Genomic DNA, 17,110 nt, shown 5'->3' on the forward strand with positions numbered 1-17,110 from the left:
CAGTAGTTTTGATTTCCATGAGTACTTTTTAGTTTCCTGTATGTTCCTTTTTAAAAATTTAACAGCATCCTATTCCTGTATGATAGATGTACTTTCTTTCTCTCTGAGAATCTTTTCTTCTTCCAGCATAGACTTTGTTTTCTTCAAGTTGCTTTTTGCTCTTTTTTTATCTCTTTCATATTAAGATAAGTGTCTGCTCATTTACTATGAAGCACTAAAAGTTAATTAGCTTTGTGCATATGGTCGGTGCTAATTGATTCAGATTTTCACTGTAGATTGTTTTGTTGGGAACCCTCAACATCCATCTCATTTTCTTCGGGGCTGATTGGCTTCCCCAGGGAATATTCTTTCCACATCTTGAAGAATATGCCCTAGCTCCAGCATTCTGAGGAGGCAGGTCAAGGGAGAAGATTGGAGGCTTCAGCATTCAGTGAGTCATCTTTAATCCACCTCCCCCCAATATGGTCATGCTATCATGCCATTTTCAATACCTTGCCCTCAAGTCAGGTGTTTCAGAGATCCCTTTGTTTTACCTTGTCAGGAGAATGATCTCCGTCTTCTGCAGGAGTCACAGGATCTGAGGTTCTGTTTCTAAAACAGTTTTCAATCAATCCTTCTGCCTTTTGTGCTTCCTTCATTCTACTTCAAGATCAATTTTAGATTCCTTCTCATGGCTTTCATTATTACCAGCTTAAGGTTCAGCTTTCTTCAGTTTGCTTAATCAGTTATCACTTGTCTGTCCTTGTCCACTTTTTTTTGTCTCCTGTCTGGTTCTCTTTGTCCTTCGTGATGGTGACTTCAAAAAACTTTTTTTTTAATTTAGAAGATTTTGGGGAGGGAGCAGAGGCTAATACAGGTACCCAAACTGCCATCCTTAACCAGAAGTTTTAATGTAATTTTATCAGGAAAGTAAAATAACAGGTTTTTTTTTTATGTTTTCTCTGATTCTTGACCATTATATCGGTGGTCTCAGTAACAGGAACAACAAAGTGCCTTGAAGCTCAGCACACTCTGTTTTTTTTTTTTTCCCTCTGGTACACAGGCCTCTCACTGTTGTGGCCTCTCCCGTTGCGGAGCACCGGCTCCGGACGCGCAGGCTCAGCGGCCATAGCTCGCGGGCCCAGCCGCTCCGCGGCATGTGGGATCCTCCCGGACCGGGGCACGAACCCGTGTCCCCTGCATCGGCAGGCGGACTCTCAACCCCTGCGCCACCAGGGAAGCCCAGTAGTTCATTTTAGAATAAGTATTGTTTATATTTCTGTCTCTTACACTAAACTATAAGCGCTATAAGGTTAGAAACACTGTCATTCTGATCTTCGTATTTTAATCACCTAGCACACACTCATCACATCTAATACAAACAAATGTGTAGTGTGTGTTGAATGAATGAATAGTGAAGCATCAGTTTATATTGATTAAACTGATAAGTAAATTCACTTTTTTTTCAGTTTCCTCTGGATAATAAAACTTTCTAAAGATTTTCAGATCACATTGTTAGGAATTTGTTTTCTTCAAGTTTCATTGTTTCCAAATACTGGTTTTTAATATATCATGTTTGCATTATAGACTTGAGTGAAAGAGTGTGTGTGCTTTTTATTTTTTAACATGTCATCAATACTAGTTAATTAACTGGTTCTTTTTTTTTTTTCCTCAGGGAGGTGGTGCAAGCAAACTGTGTTCACTGGAGAAAGAAGTTCTCATTTATGTGCAAAATGAGTGCAAGTGCCACCACAGGCATCCTAGACCCTTGTATCTACAGAGTATCTGTGAGGAAGGTATAAAAACAGCCTAGTACTTCTCCCCTTTCAGAAACCATGATAAGTTCCATAGTCACTGACTCACTTTATTTAGCTGTACTTTATTGTTAGAACTGTTATATGTAATTTCACTTCACACTTGCAGCATAATTTAAATTACTATGACAAATATGAGGAATCTGAAGTTATAAATTAAAATATTATTCAAGAACCTGCATCTCATCATCACTATACATATAATTATTTGTATTAGTTTGGGGGTTGTAAATGTCTCTATCCTGCCATTCATTAAGTTTCTCTTCTTTATTAGGCACTGGTTTTAGGGACTTTACATATTTTGTGTCTAATAACAACCCTGAAGATAACGTGTTACTTTTTCCATTTTCAGGAAAACCAAGGCTCAGAGAGGTTGTTACTTGCCCAAATTCACTTAGCTAATAACTGACAAAGTAGGAACTCAAGCACAAATCTTTCTGATTCTAAGTCCATGTTTTCTTTTTTATATAGTTCCTTTTCCACTTATTAAGTGGAAGCACATTACCAATAATCTAAAAAAATTGCAATCTCAGATTGTTTCAACTTAATATATATCATATATATATCCTACCTCTTTTGGGTGAAAAAGAGAAATCCATTAGGAAGCCACTACTGGTGAATTAAACTACTTGCTTTAAAATGTAAACTTCATGTTTTACATTTTATATACATTTTTTAAATAACCAAAGTAATAACATATACATGTTCAGAAATTAAATAGAGAACTATTTAGAATGAAAAGCAAGAGTCTCTTGCCTCATTCTTTTCCACTCCAGTTTTGCATCCTTCTGTATCGGATAAAAAGTTGTATTTTTATCTTTTTTATTCTGTTTTTTGAGTGAACTGGTAGCACTATGATGTATATGATTATATTTTAATTTCTTTTAGACTGCTAATTTACTCAGTTAAAATATATCACAAGCACATACATACGTTTTATAGGTTTTAAGCCTATAAATAGAAAATAGACCTCTAAAATAGTCATTTGGAGCAGCAATAGTTGAATGGAGCCTTCTTTAAGGGAAGGATGGTGCTGTGAAAGTGTGTATGGCATCATATTGACCTGGGTTTGAATCCCAGATATATCATCTATTAACTGTGAAACCTTAGGCAGTTCTCCTGACTTTTAAAAATCAGTTTTCCTCATCCAAAAAGGGTATAATAACTTCCTCATTGAGTTATTAGGATTAACCAAGATATAAGTAAATCATTCTACCTTCTTCCCTTGCTACCTTAATTCCTGCTGTGACTCTTACATTGAAACTTTTTCTTTTTTTTTATTGTAGTAAAATTGCTTTACAATGTTGTGTTAGTTTCTGCTGTACAATGAAGTGCATCAGCTATATGTATACATATATCCCTTCCCTCTTGGACCTCCCTCCCCCACCATCCCACCCATCTAGGTCATCACAGAGCACCAAGCTGAGCTTCCTGTGCTGTACAGAAGGTTCCCACTAGCTGTCTGTTTTACACATGATAGTGTATTTATGTCAAACCTAATCTCCCATTTCGTCCCACCCTCCCCTTTCCCCCATGTCCACATGTCCGTTCTCTATGTCTGCATCTCTATTCCTGCCCTACAAATAGGTTCATCTGTACCGTTTTTCTAGATTCCACATACATGTGTTAATATACAATATTTGTTTTTCTCTTTCTGTCTTACTTCACTCTGTATGACAGACTCTAGGTCCATCCACATCTGTACAAATGACCCAGTTTCATTGCTTTTTATGGCTGAGTAATATTCCATTGTATATATGTACCACATCTTCTTTATCTGTTCATCTATTGTTGGACATTTAGGTTGTTTCCATGTCCTGCCTGTTGTAAATAGTGCTGCAATGAACATTGAGGTACATGTATCCTTTTGAATTATGGTTTTCTCAGGGTATATGCCCAGTAGTGGGATTGCTGGGTCATATGGTAGTTCTATCTTTAGTTTTTTAGAAACTTTTTCTAAATGGAGTTTAAATCATGATTTTTGAAAGATGATCTGTCTTTGAATTTTAAGAAAAGCAAAATATGTAACCAATTTATAGTAGAGGATAACTCAGAATTCCTTTTTTTTTTAACTTTTCTTTTTTGTTTTTGCTACTTAAGGTAGGGCTTATTCAACTGAAATAAACCAGTTCTTCAGACTATAATGGTTTGGTGTATTAGTTAAGGCATATATGATAAGCTGCTAAAACAGAGACCCAAATATGCAATAACTTAAACAAAATAGAAGTTTATGTCTCTCTAGGGTAATAACCAAGGGATCCAGGGCTGGTAGAGTAGCTCTGCCATCTTCACTCTATGGTGCCCATTTTTAGATCCAAGGAAGTTGCTCTAGTCTTGTTATCTCTCCACCAGTGAGAAAGAAGAAAAAGCCACATGAGAACAAATGTATTCCTTTTTAGTGCGTGACTCAAAAGTGGTGCTAATGGCTTTTGCTCATGTCCTACTGGTTAGAACTTAGTTATGTGATCATGCCAAACTGGAAGAAAAGCTGTGAATGTAGTTTCTAACTGAGTGGCTGTCAGATTCCAACACTAAAGAAGGAGAGAAGAGATATTGGTGAACCACTAGCATTCTCTTACCATGCTTGGTTAATGGAAATATTTACTGAACTTACTCTACCTATCCTATCTAATTATTTTGTAAAAGTGAGAACCCATAAAGAAAATTTAGTAAAGTCAACTGTATAAATATTTTCTGCATTGCAAAAAATACCTTAAGATATAATATTTAACCAAATATCTGGGCACCCCATGACCCAGTTAAGTTGACACATAAAATTAACTATCACAGACCTGAAAGTTAAAAAGCCCTTTGTTAGATCGCTAGGGCTGCTGTAACAAAGCACCACAACCTGGGTGGCTTAACACAGTTTATTGTCTTACAGTTCTGGAGGCCAGAAGTCCAAAATCAAGGTGTCTGCGGGCTCATGCTCCCTCTGAAGACAAGGCTTTCCTTGACTTGTAGCTGTGTAACTCCAGTGCATGTCTATGTTCAGATTTCCCTTTTTTTATTAAGACACCAGTCATATTGGATTAGGACTTCATTTTAACTTGATTACCTATGTAAAGACTCCTCTGTTTCCAAATAGGGTCATATTCTGAGGTACTGTGGGTTAAGATGTCAACATTTTTGCGGGAAGCACAATTCACTCCATAACAGGCACTAAGATTATAATAAACCTGGGGATTTATGCTTCTGAAATTAATGGACTGGCTTGTTACAGGCCACCCTTCCCTCTGAGAACAACTAGAAAAGCTAGACAAAATATTAAAAATAGCTGCTTGAAGGCATCAGAAGCTGCATCAGTAAGGATTTAAGAGGCTTAGAATCATAGACCAGGGAAGCTTAAAGAGATGAGCCTGACATTTGGCATTGCTTTTACCCTCAAAGAATTTGCTCATTTGTAAGCAGTAGCTAAGGAGCTGAGCCAAAAGCAGCGATGGAGAGACTAAGAAGCTGAGCTGAGATTCTGGCAATTTTAAAGGACTAAGGGGACAAAAATGGAGTCCAGAGCCCACCAGCAGAAGGAGCCTTGGTAAATACCCCAGGCTTTTAGTTGGGACTCTCTAAGGTTTAAGTTGGGACTCTCTTAGCTTTTAGTCTAAGACTCTAAGAGTTTCAGCCTAGAAGAAGGAGTATAGTGGCTACAGGTCGACCCTTACAAAAACTGAAATTCAACTTCCAATCAACTCAGTCACTGCTTGGATGAAGGTTAGCTCAATCCCTGACCTTACTGCTTGCCAGAAGCAAATGTATCAATATATCTTCTCTGGAGGAGAATAACATTACTCTGAGCCTAAAATTATTTCTTCAAGTTGTCACACACACAAATTACCAAGCATACTAAAAGACATTACTACATGACCAAAATCAAAAGGAAAAATAGATAGTTAAAACAGACCCATGGAAGATACAGATTTGGAGAAGATCTAAGACAGACTTTTTACAATAATTGTAATTAGTCAGCAATACAGGAAATCAGAGAACTTGAAACTATTTAAAAAATCAAATTGAATTCTAGAACTGAAAAATACAATAACTGATATTTAAAGCTAAGTAGATGAAACTAAATCTCAACAGATGTATTTAACAGCATGTTTGTCACAACTGAAGAAAACCCTGGAAAATAAGACAAAAGAAAATATCCAGACTAAATCATGGAGAGAAAAAGGGTGGGATACACTGAGCCACAGATTCAAAAGTACTGTGAACCTCATGGAGGATAAACAACAAATCTGACATGTTTAAAGATAGAAGACCAGCCTAGCTGGAACATGGAAAACATGGAAAGGGAAGTCCTTGATGATGAGGTTGGAGGCACTGGATCAGGTAGAGCCTTATAGGAGTTTAGATTTTATTCCAATTAGATTTGGAATCAATTTGAGGATTTTAATAAGGAGAGACGTGATCTTTTAAGATCACTTTTGCTGCAATACGAAGGATGAATTACAGAGACCACTTAACTGATTGGAATAGTTCAGGTGAGGAATGCTTATGTTTTGGCATGGAGTTATAACAGTGGAGGTGGTATGATTCAGGATGTATTTTGGAGGTAGACCGCCACTAATGGATTGGATATAGTGAATGAGGGAAACTGAATTGAGAATAACTCTTAGACCTTTTGCCTGAGCATATGGGTAGATGATTGTGCTATTTATTGAAATGGCAAAAACTCAAAGTGGAGCAATTTTGGGGGCAGATAAATAGAGATCAGTAGGCCTATTTTGGCCATGTTAAATTTGAGGTGTCTATGAGACATCAAGTGGACATGTCATGTAGGCATTTAAAATACTACTCTCGGGAGAAGTTCAGACTAGAGATAAAGGTTTGCGAGTCATCAGCATACAATTTTTATTTAAAGCCATAGACCTGAATGGGATAAACCAGGGAGAAAGTGTAGATAGAGAAGACAAGAGGCCTAGACCAAACACTTAGAGGTAGTATAAAAATACTTGGCAAGTACAGGAAAGGAGGAAGAATTCATATATATCACTTCTTGTATACTTTTGGCCAGATCTTAGTTATGCTGCCATAGTACAAAAAGCAAGTGGAAAATGTAGTCAGTTACTTTATTTTGGGTAGCCAATGCCCAACTAAAAATAGAGGATTCTATTATTATGGAGAGGAGGAGAATGGATAGTTGGGATACAACTAGCATTCTTTCTACAGAGGTTGAATAAAGGAATAGGTCTTGCCAAGGAGAGTGAGGAGCAGCCAGAGAGGTAGGAGTAAAACTAGGCAATGGTGGCACCTTGGAAATTTAAAGAGCAAAATGGTATAAGGAAGGAGGCAGAGTGGCCAAGCCTGTCAAATACTGTTGTGAAATTAAGTAAGATAAGACAAAGCCTTTGGCTTTAATAAAAATGGAGATCATTGGCAATCCTTAGAGCCACTGCAGAGGGAAAAATGAGGGAAAAAGCCCAATTAGAGAAGATTGAATAGAGAGTGGGGTATACAGCATATTTGGGTAAATCTTTTGAAGAGTTTGGCTGTAAAGGGGAGCAAAGAAAAGAATTAGCCAGTAGAGACACAGATCACCTGAAGAAAGTTTTGTTTTGCTTTGTTTGATGAAAGGTGCTATTAATGATATGACAGTTTCCTAATAAAGAAGGAAAATTTGGTAATTCAAAATGGAGTAAATCTGGTGGCATGGCCACAGCCTCACTAAACAGGCAGGGAAGGGGAGGGATAGCCAATATTCATGAACAATAGAATTTACCATAGATTACTCTTCAGCTTATTTCTGTTTGCCTCTTTAAAGATGGAAATGGTAGATAATGCGTTGTGTATCTGGTTTATGAAAGAAAGATAAGAGACAGCTCCATTCAGCAAACACCTTTTTAAAAGTGAGTGAGGAGAACTGTGGCAGCGGTTTCCATCCTGTTGATTAGTGTTTCTTCCCTGCCAGAGTGACTACATAGACCATGGCATCATGGTCGAGGAGGTACAGAAACATTCTGTGCACACACTTGTGTTCCGGTTATTGAAGAGAACCCATGTCATGTTTGTGGCTGATGATGGAAAACCTGTGCCTTTGGATGAACAGTCACAAACGAGAAATGGCAATCAAGCTGCGTAATGAGTATGGTCCTGTGTTGCATATGCCTACCTCAAAAGAAAAATCTTAAAGAGAAAGGCCCTCAGATTGCATCAGATTCATATGGACACAAACAGTATCCTGCCAATCAAGGACAAGAAGTTCAATGTTTGGTGACAGGTACACATCCATATCCACCAGGACCTGGGGTTGCTTTTATAGCGGACACTAAGATCCGAAGAATGCTGAGTGAATCAGGTGCACAGTCCTTAGCTGTGGCATTACCTGCTTCTCAAGCCAGGGTCGATGCAAACCGTAGTGAACCTGCTGGAGGTGAATACCGACACCCTGGGGCTCCTGACCAGTCACAGCCTGCAGGGGCAGTTGTTATAGACGGTGGCAATGCCAAGAACTCCACACTGATAGCTAAAAAAGCCCCTGCAATGCCAAAACCTCAGTGGCACCCACTGTGGAAACCCTACAGAGTGATCAGTGGGCGTCTTGCCTGGGTTTGATGTATTGCTGTGGAACCTGGAAATCAGTGGTTTGTTACTGGATCTGCTGATAGAACTATAAAGATCTGGGACTTGGCTAGTGGCAAATTAAAACGCACATTAGTATGGTGCGTGGTGTAATGGTGAGCGCCAGGAGCGTGTACCTGTTCTTCTGTGGAGAAGACAAACAAGTCACCTGCTGGCATCTTGAGTATAATAGGGTTATAAGGCACTATCATGGACATCTGAGTACAGTGTATGGTTTGGATCTGCACCCAACAATCAACGTGCTGGTGACCTGTAGCTGAGACTCAACTGCACGGATTTGGGATGTGAGAACTAAAGCCAGCGTACACACGGTACCTGGACATACTAATGTGTTGGCTGCAGTGAGGTGTCAAGCTGCAGAACCACAAATTATTACTGGAAGCCATGACACTACAACATGATTATGGGATTTGGTGGCTGGAAAAACAAGGGTCACATTAACAAGTCACAAAAAATCAGTCAGGGCTGTGGTTTTACATCCAAGACATTACACATTTGCATCTGGTTCTCCAGATAACATAAAACAGTGGAAATTCCCTGATGGAAGTTTCATTCAAAATCTTTCTGGTCACAATGCTATTATTAATACACTGACAGTAAATTCTGATGGAGCGTTTGTATCTGGAGCTGACAATGGCAGTATGCATCTTTGGGACTGGAGAACTGGCTACAGTTTCCAGAGAGTTCATGCAGCAGTGCAGCCTGGGTCTTTGGACAGTGAGTCAGGAACATTTGCTTGTGCTTTTGATCAGTCTGAAAGTCAGTTACTAACAGCTGAAGCTGATAAAACCATTTAAGTGTACGGAGAGGATGATACAGAAACAGAAGAAACTCATCCAGTCAGCTGGAAGCCAGAAATTATCAAGAGAAAGAGATTTTAATGTGACATTGTCTTCATGGTGGTTCCAGTTTTGTTTTTTGTTTCTTTTTAAGCTTGGTGTTGATGAGAATATCCAGTCATTTGTGCTCTGACTAGGAATATAAAGCAAAAACTCACATGCCTGAATCATTACTTTTTCATATTTTACAATGAACTGTCCTCTCCCCATGTTTTTATTTCTAACATAAACAGTTTGAGATCCTGGAAGGTAAGATGCAGATATCAAGCATATGTGGGTTTGTTGAACATAACTCTCCTAAAGATAGAATGATTTATCACTTTTATTAAAACACACCTTTTTTTTTTAACTTAACAAAACTGCTTACTGTAGTAGGACATGTTTTGAGGGGAGCAGTCTTTCTTTTTAATCCTTTAAAAACTGATATCTGGGCTTCCCTGGTGGCGCAGTGGTTGGGAGTCCGCCTGCCGATGCAGGGGACGCGGGTTCGTGCCCCGGTCTGGGGGGATCCCACGTGCCGCGGAGCGGCTGGGCCCGTGGGCCGTGGCCGCTGAGCCTGCGCGTCTGGAACCTGCGCTCCGCAGGGGGAGAGGCCACAGCAGTGAGAGGCCCGCATACAGAAAAAAAAAAAAAAAAAAAAAACTGATATCTGTGACTGATAATTTGGGATTGGAGGATTTGAAGTCTTCTGTATGTTTATTCCACAGTTTTTGAGTGCATGTTCTATAAAGTTCTGCACAAGATACTGTTCAGGAAGCAGACAGGTGAGGTGTGTCTGTCTTTTAAGACAGGGGTCCCCAACCCCGGCAATGGTCCGTGGCCTGTTAGGAACTGGGCCGCACAGCAGGAGGTGAGCGGCGGGTGAGCTAGCGAAGCTTCATCTGTATTTATTTACAGCCACTCCCCATCACTCGCATTACTTCCTGAGCTCCGCCTTCTGTCAGATCAGCGTCTGCATTGGATTCTCACAGGAGCGCGAACTCTACCGTGAACTGCGCATGCGGGGGATCTAGGTTGCGCGCTCCTTATGAGAACCTAATCCCTGATGATCAGAGGTGGAGCTGAGGTGGTGATGCTAGCGGTGGGGAGCGGCTGCAAATACAGATTATCATTAGCAGAGAGATCTGACAGCACAGAGACCATAATAAATCAATTGCTTGCAGACTCATGTCAGAACCCTATCAGTGGGTGGCAAGTGAAAACAAGCTCAGGGCTCCCACTGATTCTGCATTATGGTGAGTTGTATAATTATTTAATTATCTATTACAGCGTAACAATAATAGAAATAAAGTGCACAATAAACGTAATGCACTTGAATCATCCCCAAACCATCCCCCCCAACCCCAGCCCCAGTCCATGGAAAAATTGTCTTCCATGAAGCTGGTCCCTGGTGCCAAAAAGGTTGGGGACTGCTCCTTTAAGACTTCCACTTTAGTACCTTATTACAGAAATACTGTCGTAGAGGTACCAGCAAAAAGCCAGGATAACACAGAGGAAAAGCCCATTTATTTTCCCTGAGGAGGATTATGGAAGACTTCATGAGAGTCACTGGTATTTGAGCTGAGTCTTGAGAGAGGTCAGAGAAGGAAAAGGGTACTCTAAAATGAGGTGTGAAGTGACAAACCAGACATGTGAGAGGTGTGTGTCCCAGGAGTAGAGAGTTGTCTGCTGCAGTTGAATGAGAACAGCTGGTGGTGGCAGGGAAAGCTTATGTTTTGAGTTTCAATTGTATTCCACAAGCAGTAGGTTATCAATATAGGTATCAAACCCTGGAGAAATAACTGGAGATACCAATGGACGTATTTGAAGCTATAGCAAGGGCTGCAGTCTTTTGTGAAGACTTCATAGAAAAGTGTTACTTAAGTTTCTGATGTCTGTGCCTCTTTCTGGCATATACTGAGGTTTTTTTTTTTTTTTTTTTTTTTTTGTGGTATGCGGGCCTCTTACTGTTGTGGCCTCTCCCATTGCGGAGCACAGGCTCCGGACGCGCAGGCTCAGTGGCCATGACTCATGGGCCCAGCCGCTCCGCGGCACGTGGGATCTTCCCAGACCGGGGCACGAACCCGTGTCCCCTGCATCGGCAGGCGGATTCTCAACCACTGCGCCACCAGGGAAGCCCAATATACTGAGTTTTATAAACCCTGTCCTTAGCATCCTGATTCCCTATCAGGCAAGAAAATTTGTCACACTTCACTTTCTATAGGTAGAAAACAAAATTACAAGAACAATCAGTTTAAAATTTGTTTCAAATTAAGAAATTATACCATAAGTTTGAATAAGCATTTCTAAATATACATATCCCATCTTGCATGCTGTAGGTGGGAGTGTAGTTGTTACAACCTTTAGGAGGGTAGTTTTCCAGAATATACTGAAGATGCTTGGAATCTTTGGCTAACTCTTCATTAGAAATGAAATTACTAGGAAACTGCCTAATGGGAATAATCTGACAACTGTACACAGCAAATTTATTTCACCTTTGTCTTTAATTAAAACTAGCCCAGATGTCCTAACAATAAAGGACTGGTATAATAGATTATGGTATCTTCATGTAGTTTCTCTCCATTAAGAGTGAGAAATATCTCTGAAATAACATTTCCAAATTTTACTCTTATATAAAAAAGGAAGCTGTGCAAGCATTTTTTTTTTTTGGTAGAGTAACTTGTTAATGCTCTAAAAAATAATGGAGAAGTGACACCACATTGTTATCAGTGGCTTTGTGAGAGTGGGATTATGGGAGAACTTTCATGATTGGCTTTATATATTTCTATAATGTTTTAATTTTCTATAAGCATGTATTTTGTAAACTTAAATAAAGGAAAAAATACCCACTAGAAAAAACAAAAAAGTGAATGAGGAGAGGAGAATTTGGCCCTAATTTTAATGGCAAACACATAATACAGAGTACGTATACTGTATGCTAAGCAGTGTTCTAAGTGTTTTACACTTAATTCTTGCATCTGTGTGATGTCCTAAATTGAGGGATTTGGCAAATTATTGTAGTTATATATTTTAAAATAAAATGTTAAGATATATATATATATATATATATTTTTTTACTTTTCACTTTTGCCAGTCTCCTTCACTTAGATAAGAATTAGATAAGGGAGTTTCTACTGTATTACCATAGAACAATGCCATATATATTAAGTGGAAAAAAGTAAGGTATAGAACAGTATATGTAGTGTGCTATCATTTGAGTAACGCAGAAATGTATATACACATCTTTTGGACAATTCCTAAAAATTGATAACAGTGGTTGTCTCTGGGGCAGGGGTTTCAACTCTTGTTGAAATCTTTGTACAATATATTATTAATATGCTTAACTCAGTAATTAATTTAACTTTTCTTAGGTGATTCATGTTCTTGCAATGTGTCCAGGACATTTTTGGGTGTTTCTTCTTCAGCAAATAGATTAAATATTAGCTTGTCTTCTCACCATTTGTCTCCTTCAGATTTAAGTTAAATTCTAAATAAAAATTCTGGTTATTTTCAGGGGGGCAGGGGACATCCAAACAGTTGGATTTAAGATCATCAGAATTTTACTCTGTATTTGCTAGCCTGTAAATATCTACCTCAAAATTATTTGACATATATTTAATATTAAATCTTTAGTCATATGATATCCTTATAGTGTTTTTTTATCTTTGACAGGAATTAAAAGGTGGAAAAGCTTATGCAAAGGTAAGTTGGTGTTCTTTAACACCTTTGGAATTTGTAATATCGTTCATTGCTATTTATAAGCTTAAAAATTAAATGGTTTGCTTTTCTAATTGCTGTTTAAGCTTGGCTGTTTTTAAATAAAGCAACTCAGAGATTGAATAGTTGGATCCAACAATAAATTATAGGCATATTCTTTCTAAATGTTGATTATGGGATGTTATTCTTAAGTTTCAGTTTCCTTACTAGGAGACAATCTCTGGTTTGCATTAAACAGTAGCAACTGTTAATTCAGTTTCCCTTGGGAAGTATTCTCAGTCCCACCCAACCCCCAGTGGAATAGGACTCCCCCTCTGTGCTCTCTTAGCACTCTGTATACATGATCACTACTGTCCTTTATACTTTTACTAGCTGTATGGAATTACTAATGAATGTGCTCACTTTTTCCTGGATAGAAGGAATTAGTAATTAATAATACTACCAGAAACCCAACTCTTTTATTTCTAAACCTCTTTAATCTCTAAACCATTTTTTTTTTTGGCCATGCTGTGTCACTTGCAGGATCTCAGTTCCCTGACCAGGGATTGAACCCAGGCCACGGTAGTGAAAGCCCGGAATCCTAACCACTAGGCCACCAGGGAATTCCCCACATACTCCTTTTGTATTTCTCTGTGATGGTAGCTCCATCAGTCTAGTAATCTAAGCATCTAAGCCAAGAACCAGGGCACTAGTTTCAACTATCAAATCTACCTACCCCTCTAAAACTAGTTGGCTGCAATATCAGTTCGGATGCTCTCTGGTACAAGTAACAGAAAACCCTCCTCACCTAGAGATTTTTTTAATCTCACAAAACAGGTAGATATGAGATAGAGCTGTAGATGTGAGATAGAGCTGCTCCAGGATTGGTTAATCCACTGACTAAAGAACATCATCAAGAATCCATGTTACTTTCCTTTTTTTTCTTATATTCTCTATGTGATGGCTTTGTCCTTGACTAGCTCCCTTCATGGTCAGGAGGTGGCTAGCTGCTCAAGTTTTAGTCAACACATTCACATATGACAAAGCCCAGCTTCTTCCCCATTTATGACTTTTTCAAGTGAGAAAACTTTCCTACATGGCCCCCAGAGGATTTCCCTGTACCTTTTTTTTTTTTTCTTTTTTTTTTTTTTTTTTGGTACATGGGCCTCTCACTGCTGTGGTCTCTCCCGTTGCGGAGCACAGGCTCCAGACGCACAGGCTCAGCGGCCATGGCTCACGGGCCCAGCCGCTCCACGGCATATGGGATCCTCCCAGACCGGGGCACGAACCCGTGTCCCCTGCATCGGCAGGCGGACTCTCAACCACACTGCGCCACCAGGGAAGCCCTCCCTGTACCTTTGATTGGACACAACTGGATCATATGCCCACTCCTAAACTAGTCATGGTCAGTAGGAATGGATTGCCATGGTTAGCTTAGACTAATCACAATTTTAACAGTCAGCTAGAGGTTGGGTTACTTTCCTTGTGTACATGGATGAACTAAGAGTGGACACTTGAATAAAATCAGGACTTGCCAGCAAGGAATATCAGGGCATTGAATGGTGCGTAGGCAAAAAACAGTCTGCTTTGACTGACAGATCTTGATTTCTCCCTTCTAAAAAGCTTTTGAAACCATCTCTTCTCTCCAGTCCCAAGACCACTGCCCTAGGTTATTCCCTCATTATTTCTTATTTAAAACCTGCATTGGCCTCCTATCTTTTCTCTGCCTCTGTCGTCTCCCACCAGTTCATCCTCTATATTATTGCCAGAGGGATTGTTCTGAAATTCAAAGATGATCATATCCTTCCCCCACTTTTAGTCCTTCAGCAGCTCTCTATTGCCTGTAAAGGAAAATGAAATGAAAAGTCTGTAACTTAGCATATTGGACCCATCTTGGTTTGCAAATCATCACTCTGCACACTCACCCACTCACTCACTCATCCTTATGCTTCAGACATACTGCCCAGAGAATGTTCCTGGAGTGTGCTGTGCTGTTTTAGCCTTGTTGCCTTGTGACTTGATGTTTTCCCTGCCATGAATGTGCTTCCGTCGACTCATGTATCATTTAAAACTCAACTTAGTCATCCCTCCCCACTGAGAAATTTTTTCCTCTCTTTCTTGTAATTGTGCCTTCCTTTATCACAGCACTTATACTTTTTTATAGGAATTTATTTCCTTTTCTATCTTCCCTTATTAAACTATGAGTTCCTTGAGAATAGGAATAATATACATTCCTAATACCTAACATTATCTGGAATGAAGATGCTCAAAATTATCTGCCAATTGAAGGAAGCTCTACCACAGTTATACCTACAATTTATATATATACATATATGTGTATATATATATATATGCCATTTTATTGAGACAGCTTATCTCAGTGAAACCAAAGAGAAAATCATAAGGAAATATGGACTGTCTTGTACCTCATTACAATGTAAGCTCTTGCAAGACGGTTCTTATCTGTCCTGTTCATCACTGTTTTCCAGTATTTAAAGCAGGGCCTGGCATGTGAATGGTGCTCAGTAAATGTTGACCTTAGCATGCTTTCTTAATGAGGACTGACCAGATTCTTTTTTTAAAAAACTTGCTTTATGCTTAGTGACTGTAATACCAGCATTCCAACAGTGGATGGTAAGCCAAAGGGCTGTTTTTTATTCAAAAAATACGTGTTAACTGCCTACCATGTGCCAAGCATTGTTCCTGCCACTATTTTAAGTATTAGAGATACAGCAGTAAACAAAACAGACAAAAATCCCTGACTCTGGAGAGCTTACATTCTAATGGGGGATTGAGGGAGGGGGACAGACAATAAAATAAATATGAAATGTGTATATACATGATGTGATTATAACTACTAAGAAAAATAAAGCAGATAAGGGGTAGACAGTGACGGCTACAGGGGAGGGGAGGGGGGAGTCAGGCACGTTCTAGAATGGTCAGGGGAGCCCCCTTTAGAGAGATGACATTTGAACATAGACCCTAATGCAGTGAGGAAGAAAGCTGTGAGAAGATCTAAGAGAGAATGTATCAGGCAAAAGAACAGTAAGTGCCAAAGGCCTTGAGGTGATCTTGGCATTTTCAAGGAAAAGGACCTTGTGGCTGGAAGAGTGGATGAGGAGGAGAGGGGGAAATGAAGTTGATGAGGTGGCTATGGACAGAGGAATCCGAGACAGTCAATATAGACAAGTCTTTCGAAGAGTCTTGCTCCAAAGGGGAGCAGAAAAATATTACAGTAGACTGGAGAGAGGTGTGGCATGAGGTTTTGTGTTTCTTTGTTCATTAAGATGGGAGAAAATCCAGCATGTTTGTGTTCTGGGAATGATCCATAGAGAGAGAAGAATCCCTGAAGCGATGAGCTTGAATAGGCCAGAGGAGAGTGGTTGGCCTTGGATGGGAGCACAGCCAGCTCACTTACAGTAAGTGGGAAGGTAAATATGTGGGCACAGATTCAGGTAGGCGAGCAGATGTGGCTGGTGATAAGAGCTTGTGGAAGTTGAATGCTCTTTTGATTGCTTTTATTTCTGAGTGAAATAGGAAACAAGGCATCAGCAAAGAGTGTGGATGGAAAAGGTATTGGAGGTTCAAAGAGAAAGGATAATGTATGAAATAAGGCATGTGGATGATGTGTGATCACACAGCCACAGGAGTCGTCCCATGTTCATTTGGATGTGGCTTTGCCCTGGACATATCCAGGCTTTTTGCTGATCTCTTGGACCCCTAAAAGAGGCAGTAAGACCAGAGTAATCATGTGACGATTAGGTAGATATTACCTGTGGCTTGATATGTTCCTGACTTACTGCTTTTGGAGCTTGTGGTCCTTCAACCGGTCTCTTAAGTTCTTATTCTTCATTCTTCTTATACCAATTAAAAACCACTAAAATAATGCTCCATCCTACAATAAAAATCTTCATCTTAAATGCCATTCATATGTTCTTCACTGCATGTTTTAAAGCATTAAAGCAGGCAACTTAAAATCACAGCACTCAACTTAAAATCAAGCAGGGTTTGATGTGTATAATACTTTTTATTATATATTCAGGGAGATGTACTTGCAAGCTCAAAATATTTTTTGTTAATAAAAGACTATATACACTTAGTCATATAAAATAGACTGTTCAAAAAATAATGATATAAAGGAGTGATTTTTTTGTGCCACTTGGAAATGAGAAATAGGATTGAGCAACATCAGAGGAAAGACCATAGGGTAATCTTTGGTAGTTG

The 17,110-nt window shown here is 39.3% G+C and overlaps 1 protein-coding gene and 1 pseudogene across 2 annotated transcripts in view; both read left to right on the top strand.

Moving 5' to 3' along the window:
* EEIG2 (EEIG family member 2) overlaps nucleotides 1–17,110 on the top strand; it is a 101,798-nt gene that overhangs the window by 39,209 nt on the left and 45,479 nt on the right. For both annotated transcript variants that reach the window (XM_059078758.2, XM_067041101.1), the window contains exons 2-3: nucleotides 1,655–1,775; nucleotides 12,863–12,892. In XM_059078758.2, coding sequence (XP_058934741.1) covers nucleotides 1,655–1,775; nucleotides 12,863–12,892 — 151 coding nt within the window. The remainder of the gene's footprint in view (nucleotides 1–1,654; nucleotides 1,776–12,862; nucleotides 12,893–17,110) is intronic.
* LOC131765240 (pleiotropic regulator 1 pseudogene) lies at nucleotides 7,726–9,274 on the top strand (annotated as a pseudogene).

Source organism: Kogia breviceps, chromosome 1 (genome assembly GCF_026419965.1).
Source record: "Kogia breviceps isolate mKogBre1 chromosome 1, mKogBre1 haplotype 1, whole genome shotgun sequence".
NCBI classification, from domain to species: Eukaryota; Metazoa; Chordata; class Mammalia; order Artiodactyla; family Physeteridae; genus Kogia; species Kogia breviceps.